At 38.7% G+C, this 21,976-nt stretch overlaps 1 protein-coding gene across 1 annotated transcript; it reads right to left on the bottom strand.

Moving 5' to 3' along the window:
- Positions 1-9,619: 9,619 nt before the first annotated feature.
- On the bottom strand, positions 9,620-20,309 carry LOC113108938 (RNA-binding protein 45-like). Its single transcript, XM_026272366.1, has 10 exons — positions 19,846-20,309; positions 19,652-19,774; positions 18,889-19,015; positions 18,692-18,811; positions 18,431-18,607; positions 15,123-15,246; positions 14,716-14,812; positions 13,039-13,202; positions 11,915-12,131; positions 9,620-9,959 (listed from the first exon to the last, which is right to left on the bottom strand). The coding sequence occupies exons 1-9, from the start codon at positions 20,110-20,112 to the stop codon at positions 11,939-11,941; spliced, it is 1,392 nt and encodes a 463-aa protein (XP_026128151.1). The 5' UTR covers positions 20,113-20,309; the 3' UTR covers positions 9,620-9,959; positions 11,915-11,938.
- Between the last annotated feature and the right edge of the window lie 1,667 nt (positions 20,310-21,976).

Raw genomic sequence — 21,976 nt, 5'->3', positions numbered from 1 at the left:
TTTACATAAGGTGCCATAACACTAAGATTTAGATTTGGTATACAGTGTTTATCAACAGGGAAAACAGCACAATCTCTGTTTTACTCTCATTCAGACTCATTTAGGGGCATCCTTTAACATCCAAGAGGCAGGCGGCCACCGGGTCTAATCCATTCTTATGTTTCAAAGGAAGATATATTTGTGTGTCATCTGCATAACAATGATAACTTATACCATACCTATCAAAGATAGATCAGAGGGGAAGCATGTACAAGGCAAATAACATGGGAGCTAGAATAGTGCCTTGAGGGACCCCACAGGTCAAAAGTACAGAAGAAGAGTGAAATTTGCCCATATTAACTGAGAAACTCCTGCTCGTAAGATAAGACTGGGACCAATTTAGGGCTGAACCTCTAATGGTTACTACCTGTTCTAAGCGGGACAGAAGAACATTGTGGTCTAGAGGTACAAAAGTAGTGCTCAAGTCTAAAAGTACCAGTGGTACAGAATCTCCAGAGTCCATAGCTGAAAGAATTTCATTAAACACGTTTAAAAGAGCGTTCTCAAAAAATGTTGTAATGACCAAGAAACTTTGGCGTTGATTAAAATTTTTGCTAAAAATGGAAGATTAGAAATGGGTCTAAGTGTGATAAATCAGAGGAATCTAAATTTGGCCTCTTAAGTCTGGGTTTTACAAAAGGCATGTTATAAAGAGTAAGAAACAACCCCTAACTCGAGCCATTTATTATTCAAACTTAAAAGTGTTGGACCGTTACATTGAACACTTGTTTAAATAACCTTGAGGGAATAATGTCTAAGGTTGAAACAGATAGTTTGAGTTGATTAACAATTTCATTTAAAACAGAAACAGGTGTAAACTGAATAAGGACACCTGTATATCTTAAATGCACTGCAGGATCAACAGCAACCGATTTGATGGTGGTATGTCTGATCTTAGATATCTTATTAATTAAAAACTTGCAGAACCACTCACACATAGCTACTGACTCTGTAGGATACACACAGACAACATAGTTTAACACAGCATTAATGGTATTAAAAAAGGGTTCTAGGATTATAATGATTTTTGTCTATCAGAGTCAAATAGTCTGATTTGGCCACTTTCACTGCCTTTTGATACGAGAATCCTTTAACATTTCATAAGAAATCTGTAGTTTGTCCTTTTTTCCATTTCCTCTTGGCCCTCTATGAGCCTGTCTCAATGTCTGAGTGGTATTATCCAACCATGGCTCAGGTGTTAACTTGTGATATTAAGTCCTCATTGGAGACAGACACAGAATCCAAAAATTATAGCGCAGACAGAAGTAAAACTATAAAGCAGTTATTTAGGACTGAGCTCAGATGAAGCGAGAGCAGTAGAGTGGGAAAACTACTCAAACAGTGAAGAAAAAGGAGCAAAGGTAGCAGCAGTGTTCCTCTGCATCAGGTGAGCTGATACATGAGGTTTTACAGCATTCAATGACAATGAAAAGCGGTGGTCATATGTCTCAGTATCACCAATAGAGAACCCATAAGACATTATAAGATAGAGAGTGTGTACATGTATATGAGTAGGTCTTTAAACCAGCTGCACTAAATAAAAAAAACCTGAAAAAGTCTTTAGCAGGTGAGTTTTGGGGGCAGCATATGTGAATCCCCAATAATTAAGACCCTAAGAAAATTGGGGAAGATTCTGCTATAAAAACTTAGTGTGGCTTTGGAGGCCTGTAGGCCACAGCAACAACTAACACAGTGTCCAAATCCAACACAAACATGCATACGCTGCAGTGCCATGCCATTAACATTTTTTAAAAATAGTAAGAAATACGAAATAGTATGCAATTTTTCAATGATTAAGTTTCAAGCAACGGTGTGCATTGTGGTCACATGACCACTTGGTTATAGTTTCAGAAATAAATACCATGTTTTATTTTGTGTCCAATTTTGTGGAATAACACATTAATTTTCAGCAGTCCAACCAAATAGCCAAAAACTAAACTCAAATGAATTGCATTGTGGTTATGGTATAAAGCATAGTTCTCTTGTTCAGTTCATCTTGGTGAATGAACAACATCACTGAGGTCTTCAAAGAATGCAAAGATTCATACTACAGTCTTGTGAAAATATTACAAGCAATATGGTAATATAAAAATCGAATAGCCAAAGCTGTTTAATATACACTCATTATTCATGATAACAATTTAATCTAATTCTATTAATGACCTTGAGTGATTTCTAATCTTAATATCATTATTACATATTTATGCAAAATAGTTTTAACAATACAATACATTATAACAACAGAGCACATTTGATCTGATTTTCTTCTTTCGAAATTACCTGAATTACTGAACCATCAGGGTGCCTCCACCTGCTGGACACAGAAGATCACTTCAGAATTAGCAAAATGCCAATCCTGCTGCAATGACGCTTTTTGGGTCAACTTTGAGTCAACTTGTTGCTACCTCCATAAAGTCCCACAGCACATTTTCCCCTTGCTTGTTTGAATGTCGCATTTTGTCACATTATGAAATAAAACAGGTTGACTTTTAGTTTTGCACCCAGAAGGGACGTGTACATACTCATATGTTGCTTCATGACTCTGTATAAGAGGCTTGGTGAAGTGCTCATAGCTGTGCTTTATCGTGAATACACAGCTGATGACCAATCATTATATTAAGAGATTTCGCACTGTTTTCACGTTAACATGCATATTGATTAGCCTATGTCTTGTGTCCATTTTGTTGAAACAATGAGTATTTTAACAATAATTATCCATGTTCAATTTTAACAATTGACCATATTCACTTACATTATAAGTTCCTGGCAGTAACCCATAATTTTGCTAAAAAGGGGGGAACAATTGGAAAATATTTTTGTAGTTATCAAATATTCTGCCGCCACTGCTCTCACTGGGCTTAATTTACGCTGAATCTGCAATATTCCTTTAACAACCCTGTGTGTCTGTGTGTGTCAGGATGCTGGAGTCTCTCTACAGGAGACTATGAGATACCTGGAGGAGATCAGGGTCATGCTTGGGGGAAGATACAGGGCCAGGAGCTCAAATTCTACCAGTGAGACTAAGCAGGTAAACCGAGAAATGTCAGCTTCTCTCTCACACGTCTGACCTGTGACTTCCACTTTCTGATATCGCCTGTAACTTGTGGCTGTTTTGCAGTTGTTGTCAATGCCACTGCTTGCTGATCTGCCTAGACAGAGAGAGAGAGAGTCTAGAGCACACATGTTCCTGCTTAAATTCTGCTTTATAGTTTACCTAAAATCACACACTAGAGTGGATCACCATAAACATGTGTAATCATTGCACAGGGCATATGCATCACATTACTAGTTTGTAAAAGATTACTATCTAGATGTATGAGAGATGAGATGTTAAAGAAAAACATTTCTTATTCCTGTAAGACATGGGCTCAGCTACCTAACTGACTCTCAGGAGAAACCTGATAAATATCAATGATTCAACATGTGTGGCATCTTAATTTTTACTGAAGCATGCAGAGTTCATGTCACCTTGTGGATGTTTGAAATGGAAGTGGAGGAAAGTTCGGAAAAGGCCTGACTGCTGTGACCAGGTTTATGTGTAAATCTAAAATAATTTGTCTATTTAGTGTTTATTGCAGTCTACCTTTGTACAGCTATTGTTATGCTAGCTGTATTCAAGTTTGTATATGCTAAAACCCAGTAGCCAAACATTTACATTTAGTCATTTAGCAGTCATTCTCCTAAGTGACTTAATGAAGACAATAGAAGCTATCAAAACCAACAAATGAGCATTAATAAGCAATGACTAGTCTCGGTTAGCCTAACACAGTACATGTAGAAAGGTTTATATATAATACACACACACAATAAAAGAAAACACGTAGATAGAAAAGAAAATGAACAGAGAAGACTAGTGTTGGACTCTTTTAAAAAAGTACAAGTGTTAAAGGGTCAAGAGTATATATATATATTGAACCAATTGCTTCATAAAATGATCCACTCTTTTCAACTTTCATAAAACAGAAGTTTTATAGAATGTGTAACCAACTGAATGAAATATACAAATGATTAAATACCATTAAATATGAAGAGTAATTTTTTATTAATATATAGGCTAGTGCTTGTTTTGTGCCATTTCACCCAGTGTTTGGTAAAAAGGAGATCGCTGGAGAGTCAGTGGTGAGTTTCTGAGATCGCTGGAGACTCAGCTGTGAGTAAAGGAGAGCACTGGAGACTCAGCGGTGAGTATAGGAGATCGCTGGAGAGTCAGTGGTGAGTATAGAAGATCGCTGGAGACTCAGTAGTGAGTATAGGAGATCGCTGGAGAGTCAGTGGTGAGTATAGGAGATCGCTGGAGACTCAGCTGTGAGTAAAGGAGAGCGCTGGAGACTCAGCGGTGAGTAAAGGAGATCGCTGGAGAGTCAGTGGTGAGTAAAGGAGATCGCTGGAGAGTCAGTGGTGAGTATAGGAGAGCGCTGGAGACTCAGCGGTGAGTATAGGAGATCGCTGGAGAGTCAGTGGTGAGTATAGGAGATCGCTGGAGACTCAGCGGTGAGTATAGGAGATCGCTGGAGACCCAGTGGTGAGTATAGGAGATCGCTGGAGAGTCAGTGGTGAGTATAGAAGATCGCTGGAGACTCAGCGGTGAGTATAGGAGATCGCTGGACACTCAGCGGTGAGTATAGGAGATCGCTGGAGACTCAGTGGTGAGTATAGGAGATCGCTGGAGAGTCAGTGGTGAGTATAGAAGATCGCTGGAGACTCAGCGGTGAGTATAGCAGATCGCTGGAGACTCAGCTGTGAGCATAGGAGAGCGCTGGAGACTCAGCGGTGAGTATAGGAGATCGCTTGAGACTCAGCGGTGAGTATATGTTTTCGCAGGAGACTCAGTGATGAGTATAGGGGATCGCTGGAGACTCAGCTGTGAGCATTGGAGATCGCTGGAGACTCAGCGGTGAGTATAGGAGATCGCTGGAGAGTCAGTGGTGAGTATAGAAGATCGCTGGAGACTCAGCGGTGAGTATAGGAGATCGCTGGAGAGTCAGTGGTGAGTATAGAAGATCGCTGGAGACTCAGCGGTGAGTATAGCAGATCGCTGGAGACTCAGCTGTGAGCATAGGAGAGCGCTGGAGACTCAGCGGTGAGTATAGGAGATCGCTTGAGACTCAGCGGTGAGTATATGTTTTCGCAGGAGACTCAGTGATGAGTATAGGGGATCGCTGGAGACTCAGCTGTGAGCATAGGAGATCGCTGGAGACTCAGTGGTGAGTATAGGAGATCGCTGGAGAGTCAGTGGTGAGTATAGAAGATCGCTGGAGACTCAGCGGTGAGTATAGGAGATCGCTGGACACTCAGCGGTGAGTATAGGAGATCGCTGGAGACTCAGTGGTGAGTATAGGAGATCGCTGGAGAGTCAGTGGTGAGTATAGAAGATCGCTGGAGACTCAGCGGTGAGTATAGGAGATCGCTGGACACTCAGCGGTGAGTATAGGAGATCGCTGGAGACTCAGTGGTGAGTATAGGAGATCGCTGGAGAGTCAGTGGTGAGTATAGAAGATCGCTGGAGACTCAGCGGTGAGTATAGCAGATCGCTGGAGACTCAGCGGTGAGTATAGGAGATCGCTGGAGATTCAGTAGTGAGTATAGGAGATCGCTGGAGACTCAGCGGTGAGTATATGTTTTCGCAGGAGACTCAGTGATGAGTATAGGGGATCGCTGGAGACTCAGCTGTGAGCATTGGAGATCGCTGGAGACTCAGCGGTGAGTATAGGGGATCGCTGGAGACTCAGCTGTGAGCATAGGAGATCGCTGGAGACTCAGTGGTGAGTATAGGAGAGCACTGGAGACTCAGCGGTGAGTATAGGAGATCGCTGGAGACTCAGTGGTGAGTATATGTTTTCGCAGGAGACTCAGTGATGAGTATAGGGGATCGCTGGAGACTCAGCTGTGAGCATTGGAGATCGCTGGAGACTCAGCGGTGAGCATAGGAGATCGCTGGAGTCTCAGTAGTAAGTATAGATCTCTGGAGACTTAGTGTTGAGTATAAGAGATCGCTGGAGACTCAGTAGTGAGTATAGGAGATCGCTGGAGACTCAGTGGTGATTATAATTCTCTGGAGACTTAAAGGAGATCATAGGAGATCACTGGAGACTAACTAGTGAGTATAGGAGATTACTGGAGACTCAGTAGTGAGTATAGGAAATCACTGTAGAGTCCGTGGTGAGTATATGAGATCGTTGAAGACTCACCATAGGAGATCGCTGAAGTCTCAGTGGTGAGGAGATCGCTGGAGATTCAGTGGTGAGTATAGGAGATCGCTGGAGACTCAGCGGTGAGCATTGGAGATCGCTGGAGACTCAGCTGTGAGCATTGGAGATCGCTGGAGACTCAGCGGTGAGTATAGGAGATCGCTGGAGACTCAGCGGTGAGCATTGGAGATCGCTGGAGACTCAGCTGTGAGCATAGGAGATCGCTGGAGACTCAGCTGTGAGCATTGGAGATCGCTGGAGACTCAGCGGTGAGTATAGGAGATCGCTGGAGACTCAGCGGTGAGCATTGGAGATCGCTGGAGACTCAGCTGTGAGCATTGGAGATCGCTGGAGACTCAGCGGTGAGTATAGGAGATCGCTGGAGACTCAGTGGTGAGTATAGGAGATCGCTGGAGACTCAGCTGTGAGCATAGGAGATCGCTGGAGACTCAGTGGTGAGTATAGGAGATCGCTGGAGACTCAGCGGTGAGCATTGGAGATCGCTGGAGACTCAGCTGTGAGCATTGGAGATCGCTGGAGACTCAGCGGTGAGTATAGGAGATCGCTGGAGACTCAGCGGTGAGCATTGGAGATCGCTGGAGACTCAGCTGTGAGCATAGGAGATCGCTGGAGACTCAGCTGTGAGCATTGGAGATCGCTGGAGACTCAGCGGTGAGTATAGGAGATCGCTGGAGACTCAGCGGTGAGCATTGGAGATCGCTGGAGACTCAGCTGTGAGCATTGGAGATCGCTGGAGACTCAGCGGTGAGTATAGGAGATCGCTGGAGACTCAGTGGTGAGTATAGGAGATCGCTGGAGACTCAGCTGTGAGCATAGGAGATCGCTGGAGACTCAGCTGTGAGTAAAGGAGATCGCTGGAGACTCAGCGGTGAGTATAGGAGATCGCTGGAGACTCAGCGGTGAGTATAGGAGATCGCTGGAGACTCAGTGGTGAGTATAGGGGATCGCTGGAGATTCAGCTGTGAGCATAGGAGAGCGCTGGAGACTCAGCGGTGAGTATAGGAGATCACTGGAATCATGAAGGTTAGTATAAGAGTTTGTTGGAGACTTGGAATGGAACAGGTCAGTCTTTGATGAAGGTAAAATCACTTGAGGGTTGTTTAAAGGCACAAGGAGGGGTTCCATAAGGGTGATCAGACAATGGGCGGCCCAAAATGAAAAGACACTTCCTTTATAAGGCAGCATATCTAAGCCGTCATGTCATCAAGCTCCATCAAATCATGTCTCTATGTGAAAGATCCTTAGTAGGCATAGAGGTGTCCCCCTCAGTAAAAACCACATTCTGGGCACCCTCTCTCTCACTGCGCCCTTGGAATTGACTTTTCCAAAAAGCTTCAGTACAAGATGTGAAAAAATTGCTTACGATTATTAAAAAAAAAATGATGTAAGCCTATCCCTCAGTTTGTGAAAAAACAATCACGTATTGTGGTTTCATTAATTTACAATGGAAGCCTGTTAAGGGCAAGACTTTGCATTGAAATAAATGTTCAAATATAACCATACTTAACCATAAAACATATTCATTATACTTTATGATAAAATGGTTACTTACCATATGGGCAACATTATATTAATTTTTAACTGCTTTGATGACAATGTAAATCCGGTAATTTTCTCATGACACTCATTTATACTAGAAATGTACTGTTTGTTTACATAGAGAAAATTTATAATATTAAATATATTGAGCCCTCTTCTTTCATCCATTTATGTTCATGAACATGTAAACACCTACACAACCGTTCAAAAGTTTGGTGTGTGTAAGGTTTTTAAACACTAATAATCCAGGAAGAACACAGAACTGATCAAAATTGACAGTAAAGACTTGTAATTAGTTACAGATGTTTACAGAAGTAAATGGTGAAAGGTTGTGAATTGCTGAATTTGCCACATGTTGCTAGTGCTGATGGCACACACTTTAATATCCTGTCTTTAAGACAAATTGTCCAGGCCAAATACATGTTTTTTTAATTAATTAATTAATAAATAAAAATAAAAAAATTCTGCTCCCAAACTTTTTACCCATAGTGTACAGTATATATACATACACAAACACACACACACACTGAAAATGCATATAGGCTAAGTAATAAAGTCAGCTTTATTTATAACGCACTTTGTACAATATAGATACAATTTAAATAGAAATGCCATACATAAATAGACAACATGATGTTCCCAAATAAATCAAAAGAGCTGTTAGTTTTGAATTATGTGTAATGTACAGAACTGTTTAGAGTTTTGCAAAAGTTTGTTTTACAGTATCAACCCGAGTTTTGCAGACTTGGTCTAAAGATTAGGTCTATGAGAGAATGGTTTCACTAAGTGGGCCTTTTACGCATTTTTTAAAAACTATAATGTATGATGTGAGGTCCATTTAGAAGCATGACACTAAAACCGGTAATAATTGCTTATTTTTAACTTATACTGTAAGTGTGTGCCAGAGCCCAAACTTTACTCTAACTTGAGTAAAAAAAAAAAATGTACTCCATCTTTGACTTTCCATTTTAAACATGAGTATCTGTACTTCTACTTGAGGAAAGGATGTGTGCACTTTTGCCATCTCTGATGGAAATCTATACGCTTTTGGTTCAGATGTGTGTAGTGCTTTAAAATTCATTCATATATCAGGGAATAATTATGAATACTGACATTCAAGGGGGAATTTTTAAAATCTAAATAAAATAAATAAATAAAAAATTATTGGATTAGGTTCATATTTTATAAATAATACATTTTCTTTAGACCTTAAAAAATATATTGCACCTTTTTCATTAGTTCATAATTATTGGTGTCATACCACTGAAAAGTTGACAACCTGGGCTAATTTTGCATGTTGTGATGTATATTTTTGCTTTTAATGATAATAAATATTTTAAGAGACTACCATTATGTCCTTTCTGTCACATGACAATAAAAGGACTTCCTGCATGTTGGTTATACCATTATGACTTGACTGATTTGACAAAACTATCACTTCTTGTTTTAGTGATAAATAATAGATTGCATAGTAATAGGAAAGTAATAATAGTAATAAAAAGAATTACAATGCGATCAGGAAAAGTTCAGGATTTTGCTGCTCAAAAAAAAAAAAAAAACCCGTAAAAACGGTTGTGCGTCAGAGGGTGAACATTAGGAACTCAGTCCATCAGGTTTAGACACTGATCCAGACAAAAATCCAAGCCCTGGGATCCCTCATATTGGGAAGCAGAAGAGGAGAGTGAGGCCCACTTCTCTAAATCAGACAAACACAGCCTGTCTGAGGAGCGGGTACTTCAACATCACCTGTGTAAGATATCACACATAAACACACTCCAGGACGGTTTCAACTGTTAGATCAAGAAGAAATAAAGAGGCTATGTAAGACAAGCTTCACTTGTTAAACTCTTTTTATTTGCTCATTCCATACAGACACATACAGAGACCATGCACGAGCTCAAACTCTTCTCAAGCTCTGTCTGTCACCTTTGTTGACTGAGATAGTTCACATGTAACAATCCTGTCATCATTTACTCAGGCTTTTATTTTTCCAAACCTTTGTATAAAACAAAAGAAGTCCCTACACTAAGTAAAAGGAATTAAAAAGACAGTAAAACACTTTTTAAAGAACAGAAACGGCAGTGAGGCAGTCAGAGTCCGTCGTTATGAGGTCTTGTCATCATAAATAGCCGTCCTGTCATGTCGGGGTCATGGGTCATGTCATCTTAACCTCTGTAAGAACAAACACAGCACAGTCACACTTCAAGTCCACAATCTTGAGAAACTGCTCACAATTCAGTTGAATGATGGGTCCATTCATGTCTTAACCTCATAACCTAAAGTTACCATTAAAAGAAATCTGCAAACAACTTTCAGGAGTTTAGCTCCAGCCCTAATTAAACACACATCTGATCCAGCGAATCAGGTCCTTCAGGCTCACTTGAGAACTAGAGTATATGGTTTGTGGTTTGGAGCAGGGTTGGTTCTGAGTTTGACACCCCTGGTTTAAACAATGGTCCCATTGTCTGCGGTCAATAATAGCATGAAGCAGCACTTGATGACACACAATGGGTTCAACATTCCACACATTTTTCTGGTTATTTAAGTGCACCATCCCTGTATTTAAAGCACCCTTTTTCTTTATGGAATAATTCAGCATGAACACACTACTCGCACTATTTATACTACAACACGTCACAGAATAGTGCCTCGGTGCATGATGGGATGCACCTATAGAAGAAGCCTTTTGCTATTGACCATAATGGTTTTAATTGTGCATTTTCACTTAATTATTTTGTACATATTAGTTGTGTTTTTGATGAAGACTAACTACAAAACACCATTAATCCAGCCAGTTTATGGAATGACGTCTTTAAACAAACATCCCATAATTCCCTGTGGCATCTTGAACCGTTTCATTTTGTTGCATTAGACCAGAGCCGCTGAGAAAAAAGTGACTAAACAGATTCTGAAGGCTGAAAATCAGCTTTGTCATTGCAAGAATAAATTTCATTTTAAAACTAAGGCTGTCAAGCCATTCCAATATTTTTTTTTTTGATGTGTAGATTAACATATTAATCGCAAATTACATTTGGGATTAATGTTAGTTAAAGCTATTTGTGTTTTTAGAAAGAACTATTTTATTTGATTCGACATCAAATAAACATAAACGTTTAGGCTACAACAGCCCAACAATAACTCTGGAACATAAACATTTCCATTGCGAAGTTCAGTCAGTGAGAGTCATTGATAACCAAAACAGCTTCGTTACCATCAAAACATCTTCTATGCTCCACAAAATTCAGGTTTGAGTAAATGATAATGTAATTATCTTGTATTATTTTGGGGGGGAGAACTAACCCTTTAAAGGTTATTTTTTGTTGATTTTTTTTTTTTTTTTTAATGAAATTATAATCTTTAGGTTTCATTAATTCGAACGGCTGATTCATTCAGGAATTCAATAAACGACTCTCGAATCTTTGATTCACTCGATTCGTTCAAAACGCGGATTCATCCAGGAACTAAATTTACTTAATTTCCCAATTAAGTTACCACGTTAATCTGACATCCTTATTTAAAACATGAAAATAGAACACAGTTAGCATAAATTGTTAAGCTAGTATGATATTGTTTTTTTTTTTTTTTTTTGATCAAATAAGTGTAGACTTGTTGAGCACAGAAGATTATTTAGCAAACGTTTGTGAAAACCTGTCAGGCTGCTGAAAGATTAAGTGTAACTCTGTGTCCGGCCACTAGTGCTAGTGAAATTACACACTGCACTTCTGAACAATATCATACAAATGATTACAAATGCCACAGGATAATTGTATGAGCTCAAATCAATGGCAGAAGACAGGGATGATGTTAAAAGCATTGTATGCATTGTTTGAAAAGATGTTTCTGTTTGACTGGCGTGACATTATGTTGTCTGACTGGAAGAAAGACAGATCCTTTCATGTAAGTAGACCAAAAGAGACATAGAGAAGGATTGTTTCTCGGGCAGTTCAGCTGTCAGTGCTACATCACGTCTCAAGTCATCAACAACAAACTAACTATTAAAGATCCTGTCATGACTTTCACATTGCTCCTGGATTTTCTTCGTTTCGACTCAGAGCAGAAATAACTAATGGTGTGGTGGATTCAAAAATATGTGAATAGCTTGTCTTTTACCTCCTGAGCTTACTTACCCGAGTCTGTGGGAAGGTCAAAGGTCAGTAAGTTCTCTGGCGTTTGTGTGATTCCTCTTTCGGTGGGTCTGCCAGCAAGACCTTCATCTTGACGCCGTTAATCACTTTACCGTGCAGCAGTGCTATGGCTTCGTGAGCAGGTTTGCGGTCTGCAAACTTTATATATCCCACATTCCGGCCCGGAACCAAGTAAACCTCCATCAGCGAACCGAAACGGCTGCATGGAGAAAACACACACACACCAAAAAAAAAAAAAAACAGGAAATGATTTGAACTTATCTTAACTCTTTAAAAAATTATACTGCCATTTATGAAACAAGGAAGGATTGTGATGCATGCACACAATAATAAAGGGTCTGATGCTCACCAAGGCTGCATTTATTTGATAATACAGTAAAAGCAATAATACAGTAAAACCCATGTTAATATCTTAAAAAATGTGACTTATTTAGTGATGCAAAGCAGAATTTTTAGGAGCATTACTCCAGTCTTTAGTGTCACAGAAATCACACTGAATTATTGACAATGTCAAAAACAGTTTTGCTGCTTAATATTTTGGTGGAAACTGTGATACTGTTAGGTCACATTACCATCAAACATGGCGGTAAAAACATTTATAATTTTAAAAAAGGTTTCCATTTCAAATAAATCTGTTCTTTTGGACTTCCTATTTTTCAAGTAACCTTTTTGAGCAGCAAATCAGCATATTATAATCATTTCTGAAGAATCATGTGACACTGAAGACTCTGATCACAGGGATGAATTAAAATGTTTGTTCATTCAAAAAAATGATTTTTTTTTTTTATGGTTACAATACTTCCCATAAAGTTTTCACAACACTTTTACTGTATATTTGTTTGAAAAGCAGCATTGGTGCACATTAGAGACATTAACAACACTTAAAAATGTAATAAAAAAATTACATTCTGCCAAATCTTTAACCGTGTGTGTGGAGAGATATATGTATATATAATTCAGACTTTAAAAAATGTGTTCATGTCAGGTAGGAAAACACTTAAAGAAAACAAAAGTTCACTCAAGACACAGTACACTACAAGGGTCCAACACTATCAGAGGCAGTGTGTAAATCACTCGTGAACACACACACACACACACACACACACCAGAAGACGTCCTCCAGCACATCCACAGGCAGAGGCGAGGGGTTGAAGATGACGAAGAGCCTCTCCTTCACCACGCTGTCAGACGCCACTAGCTTTCTCAGAGGAGGCAGAGCTACATCTGTCTGCACACGTGCTTTCTGAGCTACAAACGGTGCTGTGTAGCCCTACAGGACACAATAAACACGGGTCAATAATCAGTTCGATGACTTCTGATCATCAAGTCTCTCAAGTCAAATGGAGGACGAGCTCAACGTAGATCAATAACACTGCGCTCTTTAACAACAAAGATGCACGACGAACAAAAGTGTTGCATCATTTGTAGGTGGTTTTAGGTTCAGGGACAAAGAACATATTCAACTGGACAAAAAGACAAACACACACACACAAAAAACCTTTTTAATAGCTAAAATATGTTAAAAACGTTGACCATGGAAGAAAAAAAAGACAGATGAGGGCAAGTAAACTATGACAAAATGTTCATTTTCGGGTGAACTATCACTTTGTATATTGAAAATTATTTTTTTATCAATAAGCGGCGAACTGTGCACCACCATTCAAAAGTTTGGGGTCGGTAACATTTGTAAAATCGTTTGGAAAGCAACCTCGTGCTCACTAAGATTGCATTTTTTGTTTGAAGATGATAAAATGATACTCTGAAATAATTTTCTAGATTGTACAAATGTATTATTTCTGTGATGTGCAGCTGTATTTTCAGCATCATTCCTCCTGTCTTCAGTGTCACGTGATCTTCAGAAATCAGAATAATATGATGATTTACTGCTCGAGAAACATTTCTCATTATTATCAGTCCTTACAAAAACGGTTGCGCAGCTTAATAGTTGAAAAAATGTGATTTTAATATATATTAAAATGTTATTAAAATGTTATTCTTGTGATGGTAAAACAGATTTTGTAACTTTATTTATGCATTGCATCCTTGCTGAATAAAATAATTACTTCATTCATTCATTCATTCATTCATATATATATATATATATATATATATAAAAAGTACTGACCAAAACTTTTGAAAGGTTATGTAAGTTTGACATATGTGTCCCTGGACCACAAAACCAATCATAAGGGTTAATTTTTGAACTGAGATATATACACCTAATACACATAAATAACCTTTCTATTGACGTTTTATTTGTTATGATCTGACAATTTTTGGCCGAGATATAACTATTTGAAATCTGAGGGTGCATAAAAAAATAAAATAAAATAAAAAGTTGTCCAAATGATGTCCTTAGCACTGCGTATTACTAATCAAAAAATTTAGTTTTGACATGTTTAAGATAGAAATATTACAAAGTATCTTCATGGAACACGATCTTCACTACATATCCTAATGATTTTTGGCATAAAAGGAAATTCAATAATTTTGACCCATACAATGATTTATTGGCTATAGCTACAAATATACTTCATAACTGGTTTTGTGCTCCAGGTTCACAAATGAGTTTTCACTGATGATCAATTAACTACAACAGCATTTGGAAACATGAGGTAACTTTGGCTTATACAGGAATAGTTCACTCAACAAAACTGTACGACTTTCTGTCTTCCATGGAGCACGAAAGTAGAACGAATCTGAACAAATCCCTAATTTAGAGAGCTGGCAGAGATGACTAAGAGATCTTGAGGACTGTCTCATTGTTCTCACATGTTACTCACTGCGCTAGTCTTCATCAGCTGCGCTCCAGAAGGGCCGTTCCACACCACAGACATCATCTGAGCGGCCACGAGCTGCATCGCCATCTTCCCCACGGAACTGAACACAGACAACACAACTAATAAACCTGCATCTCCATACATACAGCTCAAGATTCAATATTCTTCAGCTAGCACGGTTTCTAACACTATAATTGTTCAAATCAAAATAAAAAAACATCAACCTAAACGTGCCCAGAAGCTAGTAAAGTTTTTAGGCTATGTTCCCCACAACATCTTATATAACAGAAGAGCCAGGTTGAGTAATGATGGATTCATCAAGATAATGCTAACTGAAGATCCGTGGCATTTAATGAAGCAGGGTATACAGAAGATCAGACAGATTGAGTGTAACGTAAAGGTGACTGTACCTCGTCCTGTCCTCCCCATCGTCTATATAAGATACCGAGAGACGGTTACCAGGCGGATACTCAAACCCATTCAGCTTCTCTTTAGCATAAACCGCAGAGCCCAGGTTATTATAGCGCACCAGACCTGCAGAGCACACACATGCCGTCAATCGAACGAGACCCTTCAAGTTTACTCATCTTCTCCTTCTGAAGTCATGTGTTAGCTTTGTTTGAGGAACAAACTTAACTTCAACATAGATTTAAAGGGACAATAAGTAACTTTATAGGTATTTTATTATCTAAAATCAATATTTTTATTCATAAATATGCCCTCAATGGTGTACAAATACCTATGCCAATGTTTAAACTAATCCTTGTAAATGAAGAATTTATTATCTTTATATACATGGGACGGGTAGGTCGACGGAGGCTTCCATGTAGTTCCGCCATCTTGCAAAACTATAATAGCAGAGAGGGACAAAAAGTACTAAACCAACGCGTTTCCACAGCGCGTTTTCGGTCAGAGCCAGAAACGCAGGTGCAGAGCAGTGAGAGGCGCTTGAAACTGCACCGGCAAGTTTAAAAGTCTGGATTGCATTCTTATTATGGACCATACATATGCCGCGCCACAGGAGAAGAAAACATCGTCGCCAAAACAGTCAAAAATAGAACGTAAAAGGAAACGTGACCGTAGATTACAGAAAACAAGAGTTAATGTCGGGGAAGCTTTTTCTAGGTGGAAAGAGCTAATGCTTGATAAAGATTTCAAAAGAGACGCTGAAGTGGCCAGTTTTCTTCTCGACAGGTAAGTCAGTGTTACAATCTATATTATAATATTTTTTTTATATCTAACAATGCATATAATTCAGAAAATATAACGAATAAAGAAGACATTACTACTAATTACAATATTTCATGTTTTCCACAGTCAGTAATTCACACTGTAACATTCGTTTGTTAGTTGTCATGTTGCAGTTTGTTTGAAATAACACACCTGTTCACCTGAAGGAAAACTCGACGAAGTGCTATTAGAAGACATCCTGTCAAAGCTTTTTGGTACATATCGCCTACCGTAGATGCAACGCGCATTTGAAAAAGCTAGGCGCTGGAGAGCAAAATTAGTTTGAATGCATAATACAATTTCACCACTAGATGGGAGTAATTCCTACTTAGTGTCCCTTTAATATATACACATCAGTTCAAAGGTTTAGGGTCAGCAAGATTATTTAATGCTTTTGAAGAGTATTCTCTTATGCTCACCAACGGTGCATTTATTTGATCAAAAATACAGTAAAGAAATGGTGTAATATTGTTACAATTTCAAATAACTGACTTCTATTTGAATATATTTTAAAATAGAATTTATTCCTGTGATGCAAAGCTGATTTTCAGCAGTCTTCAGTGTCACACGATCCTTCAGAAATCATTCTGATATGCTTAGAATTTTTTTTCAGGAGTATTTTTACAACACACTATCTGCGAGTAAATCACTCACGTGTGATTAATAACTGTCACTCACTCACATTTCTGAACATAACCCTTTATAGTGCACGATCCAAACTTAATTTTGTATAATTCATGAGTGAAACCATTTTGTAACATGATATTGATGTACCATTTACATGGCAATGCAATGTCTGATTTTAAAATGGGTGTTAAAGGATGAATTTTGAGATTTTCAGTTGATATATAATTTCTGATGATTTCTAAAATGTGATAGAGAAAAAGGCAACGAAGAAGTTTAGTTTTTTTTTAAACAAAGGGCAAAACTGTTATAATGTAGATTGTTTAGGGTGCACTCTTGTCATAAATTAATCTATTACTTTTCCTATATAATTTTTTACAAAAAAATGGGTAAAATATATATTTGGGAGTCTTTCCAACGATATATAGTTGGTCAAGATTAGATTAGATTTAATTGTAATATAGTGAAGTAAATGTAGGCGTCCCGTATATGGGACGGGGTGACAGTAAAGGGTTAAACTTTACACCAGGCGACTAAATAATTTCTGTCATTAGCCACTGACTAATGTTTAGATTTCAGCTTAGAAGCAGAGGAAAAGCAGAGGAAAAACCAGGTGTATTTTGTCTGTGTGTTGTGTCCTCTGACCACATGTGAGCGTTTACGCTGGAAGACTCTGAATGACAGGAAAGAAAGCACATTGATCAGGGCGTGGGTGGACGTGACGTGACTGTCCCGCTCAAAACAAAGCATCCTGCTGCAGCTAGTAGGGGAAAGAGTGACAAATGGAGTAAAACAAGAAGTAAACTTCCTTTTTAAGCCTCAAGTTGTGTTCCAGCTATTCTGACACGAAGACAATGTCCTTTTCTCTCGCAAATGCTTGTTAATGTTTTCGAACTGGACTTAAAGCTACTGACTTTGCTCACACAGGGAATATATAAAAAATGCACCTCTTTTTTTATCTTCTTTACTTTTTCAGGTGTTCATGCTCAAAAATGACCAGCCTACAAAAAATAGCTTGTAAATCTTTCATTATGTTATTATTACCAAATCTTGGTTTTGATGATCTATGAGCAAAAATGCCCAGGCTTTTAAACATTGATTGCTAATCCTTCATTATCACCAAATCTTGTATTCAGTCTGATCGTCAACTTGTTTTCTTTCAATTAGCACAGGTTTCTGTATATACTTTTTAACTATTTAATTGTAGACCTCATTGGTCAAGTTTATGCACCAAAGATTCTGCCAAAATAATTAACAAATAATGCTTTTTTCAAAAACGGATCTACTGTATATAAGCTCAGATCAACGAGGGCTTCAACCAATCAGTTCCAAAAAAACACAAACCCAAAAAAGATTCAATCCAACTGAATCCAAGACTTTGTGATGATATAGAACTTTATTTGCATTTTTTAATTTTCCAAAAAGGCCAAATTAAGTAAATGGTTTTCACCACAGCACAAGGGTTAAAATGTATATAAAAAATCTATATAATATTTATATAATATATATATTTGCATGAAGATGAAAAAAAGTGCTGACGGGTAAAATAAAAAGATTTACTAGCTAATGCGAATTCTTTTTCCAAAGGGACTGTATAGACGGTTGCTTAGTGCAAAAAAGCATTTATTTTTAGCAGAAAAACTGCAAAACATCTGTACCCGTTCTCAATATAATACATCCCCAATGAGTATCGTTGAATATTAATTCAGTTTAAACAAAACTGAGCCCAAATTTTTCAGCATTAGTGTATAATTCACATGCCGTCTATAAACTTGTAATTTTGGGGAAAACGACACTTTAAAACAGTTTAGTAGTGTTGTGCACAGAGAGATAACATTATAGCACTGAGTGTGTGGTGTGTAACCTTTGCTGAAGCTGTACTGCTCTCTCTGCATCTCACAGAAGTCCATCCCCGGGATCAGGTCGAACAGGCCGCAGATCTGCTCCTGCGTGACGGTGGCCCGCGAGGACACCAGCAGGCAACGCGTGATGACGTCCGAGCTCCACGTGTCCCCCGTGGTGTAGCTGCTGGACTCGTGTGCTGCACCAAACCATGAAACCATCACACTAACCCCTCACGCATCCAAAAACTGCACGCAGAAGCATGAAGCGGCTTGACACTTACCAGAGGTGTACGAGCTCGAGCCTGGATCATTGGCAGAGTGATCCGATCTGGGGTTACTGACATACTCACTGTCTGCGGATGCATTTTTGGACCTGGGCTCGGCTAAAATAGCTCTAAAAGCTGCAGAGACAGACAACTTCATACACTAATAAATACAGTTGAAAACAACAGCAAAGTAAGAGGAATGACTTGCTTACTCTTGTCACAGTTTTCTATGGCTTTGGCGGCTTGTGAAGGTTTGTGGAATCGCACGTAACCCAGACCTTTACTTTCACCCGTGGTCTTATTCCTGATGATAATAGCGTACTCTACATCTCCATACACCTGTGGAAGAGGCCACAACATGTCGAAAATCAAATTAAAGACTATATAACAAATTAAGGTTTGCTTAACCTGTTTTTAGGACCATGCATTATTTCATGGAAAATTTATCACACAGTCTCTCAATTGGTTCTACCATTGTTACTGAATGCAAAAATTGGTGCAAAAAACACATATCTTAGAATTTTGCGAAATATAACGTCACACGTTTTTCATTTTGGGGTGAGGTGTAATGTGTGTTCAAGCGGTCCCTCAGAAAGTTGAAATCTTCCTCACCGAAGGACTTTGGGAAAGCTCAACTGCCACAGCATGCACATTTTCTCATCTAAATGCACTATTTTGTTTATATTATATTACATTATCTGGATTGAGTTCCTTTTAATTTGGAAGTTTGTACAGTTTCTGCCTTTTAAGGTTATGCTTTCAAACTGTCCATCAGGAAATGCCTCAAGAGTAATACATCCAACCTTTATTTACATATATGAGCCATTTTAACATTTGTACATTATATTATGGTTATTTTTGAAGGGGGAAACTCCTCATATATTGATCCAAGAAATACATTTCGTCCCCTTTATACAAAATGTATTTTCCTTTTAACTTTAGGGAAATTCGCATGGTTTTCCATCCAAATAATACCTTGAACGTGTCTTTTAAATCTTCCTCTGTGAAGGATCTTGGGATCATGACGAAGATCCTGGTGAGCTCCTCGTCCTCCACATCTCTGTGGCTGCCAGAAGCCCTGGACTGAGCGATGAAGACCTGGACAAGACACACATGTCACGGTTTGTTTGAGATCTCACACTGGGACTGTACAGGGGTCATGTAAACACCTTGATGGGTTTGGTCCCCTCGGCCAGGCTTCGGCCGTGCATCTCCTCCATCGCAGTGCAGGCTTGCGACGATTTGGCGAATTTCACAAACGACACTCCTTTCGACTCTTTCGTCTGCTTGTCCCTCACCACCAGAATGTCCTGGATCTCCCCGAAATCTGTGAAATGCTCTCTTATAGTCTCCTCTGTTATGGATTTACTGGTGACGAGAAACAGCCGACTGTTCGGTGGCTCGTCCAGATACGAGGCTCGGTTATATTCGTCCATTCTCACACTAACAGATAAAATGTATAGTATTAACTTTCAGCCGTTTAGCCAGCTAGCGCCTGTTTAGAAATAGACTGTATAGAATATCTCCGCAACAACCAACGTAAACAAAACCTCAACAGAATACACGCGAGGAACGCTTTTCATAATAAAAGTCACTGCAGAAGACGGTGGCTCGGTTAAGTCACATGACAGGTTTGGAGACTGGTCATCCATTCGAATTAAATATATATTTTATAAATTCTATTGTAATATTGTAAATAAATATATTATGTATCGAGTATACCTTTGCCTAGAGAAATTAAAAACAATTTTTTTTAAACACAAATGTTTACAGCAAGTGGCCAGTGTTCAGTATGAACAATAAATAAATAAACTCTCTTCATTTACATTAATTATATAAACCATTTTTAATCGAAAAAAATAAATACAAATCAAACACTAAAAATAATGAAGACTTACCTTGAAATGATGTCTTCACATTGCAAACCAAATTTACTAAGCATATTAATAATGACATAATAAACTCACAGAATTAAAGCAGAATTAATCTAATTTTATCTTGAATCAAGCACTTTTATTAATTAATAATATTACTTAAAAAATAAGAACTTAAAATTGGTAATATTCATAAAAAACACAGACTGACAATGCAGGATGCCACTTTTATGCTCACTGTAATTGATAAAGAATAACCTGTAAAGGACAGCAGGGTGGTGATTGCAAATTTGTTTACAGAGTTTACAGAAGTCAGAGAAATGAGTTAAACGTGTCACATTTGATGGGACTCAAAAGAAGCCAGCAGCATGTTTTTGGCTGCGAGGAGTGCTGGAGGAGATGCCAGCAGAGAGAGCTGATCCTGTGCTCTGTGTGGATCTGAACACAGCACTGAGAACAAACGCATCATCCACAGCCAGGGTGACCCAGAGTGAACCCAAGCTCACACTACAGGAGGTTTAAAATCCTAACTGATTGTGAAATCTGGTTGCAGTACACACATAAGAAGAATATTTGCAGATTGTCTTCCTGCAAATCTTAAACATGCTCACACTAAAAGATTTGAAAATCGTGGTAAGATCACACACTGCAAGATATTATTAAATGGGTCGTATGACATTGTGAAAAAGAACATTATGTTGTGTATTTGATGTAATGCGGTTAAAGGTAAAAAAAATAAAATAAAAAAATAATATTATATAAACATTATTTTCCACATATTGTACTTTATTGTTTCTCCTCTATGCCATGCCTTTCTGAAACACATTGATTTTTACAAGGGCGGCTCATCGGTCTGAAAGGCGAGGTGTGCTCTGATTGGCCAGCTATCCAGTGTGTTGTGACTGGCTGAGTAACTCAAGCGTGTGATGCAAATGTTACACCCCTCACCATACTGTGATGCGTGTCCCAGCACCACGAGACAAAACCAATAAAAACAATAACAAAAACTGGGCATTTGTTGCATCCAGTGAAGACATAATTACTGATTATAATGACTTATACTGTGTTATTATACGCTGTGTTGAGTATCGCGCTGCATAAACATAAAATCATGTCTGCATTTGTGATCTGAGAAATGACAACCACAAGCGCTACGCTACACTGCTCAATACTCGTGTTTTAATCATCAGTGCTTGCAAAGTTGGAACTGCCTCACTTTAGAGAAACAGCCTTTGAGCACAGACACATTGTAGGCTGCTCTGCAGGTTCAGGGAAACAGTCACACAGCATCACACATTGTGGCTTGAGAACGGCGCGGCTGGCAGATTTGATGAAGGTCATGAAGGTGTGATGACCCCGGGCTGGACTCTGCTTCATCCACGGTGAAAGCTGATCAGGCGATTCACACCGCGAAGTTGATATATTT

Source organism: Carassius auratus, chromosome 9 (genome assembly GCF_003368295.1).
Source record: "Carassius auratus strain Wakin chromosome 9, ASM336829v1, whole genome shotgun sequence".
NCBI lineage: Eukaryota > Metazoa > Chordata > Actinopteri > Cypriniformes > Cyprinidae > Carassius > Carassius auratus.
The sequence above is the reverse complement of the archived record's forward strand: the minus strand, read 5'-3'. Positions and strand labels throughout refer to the sequence as shown.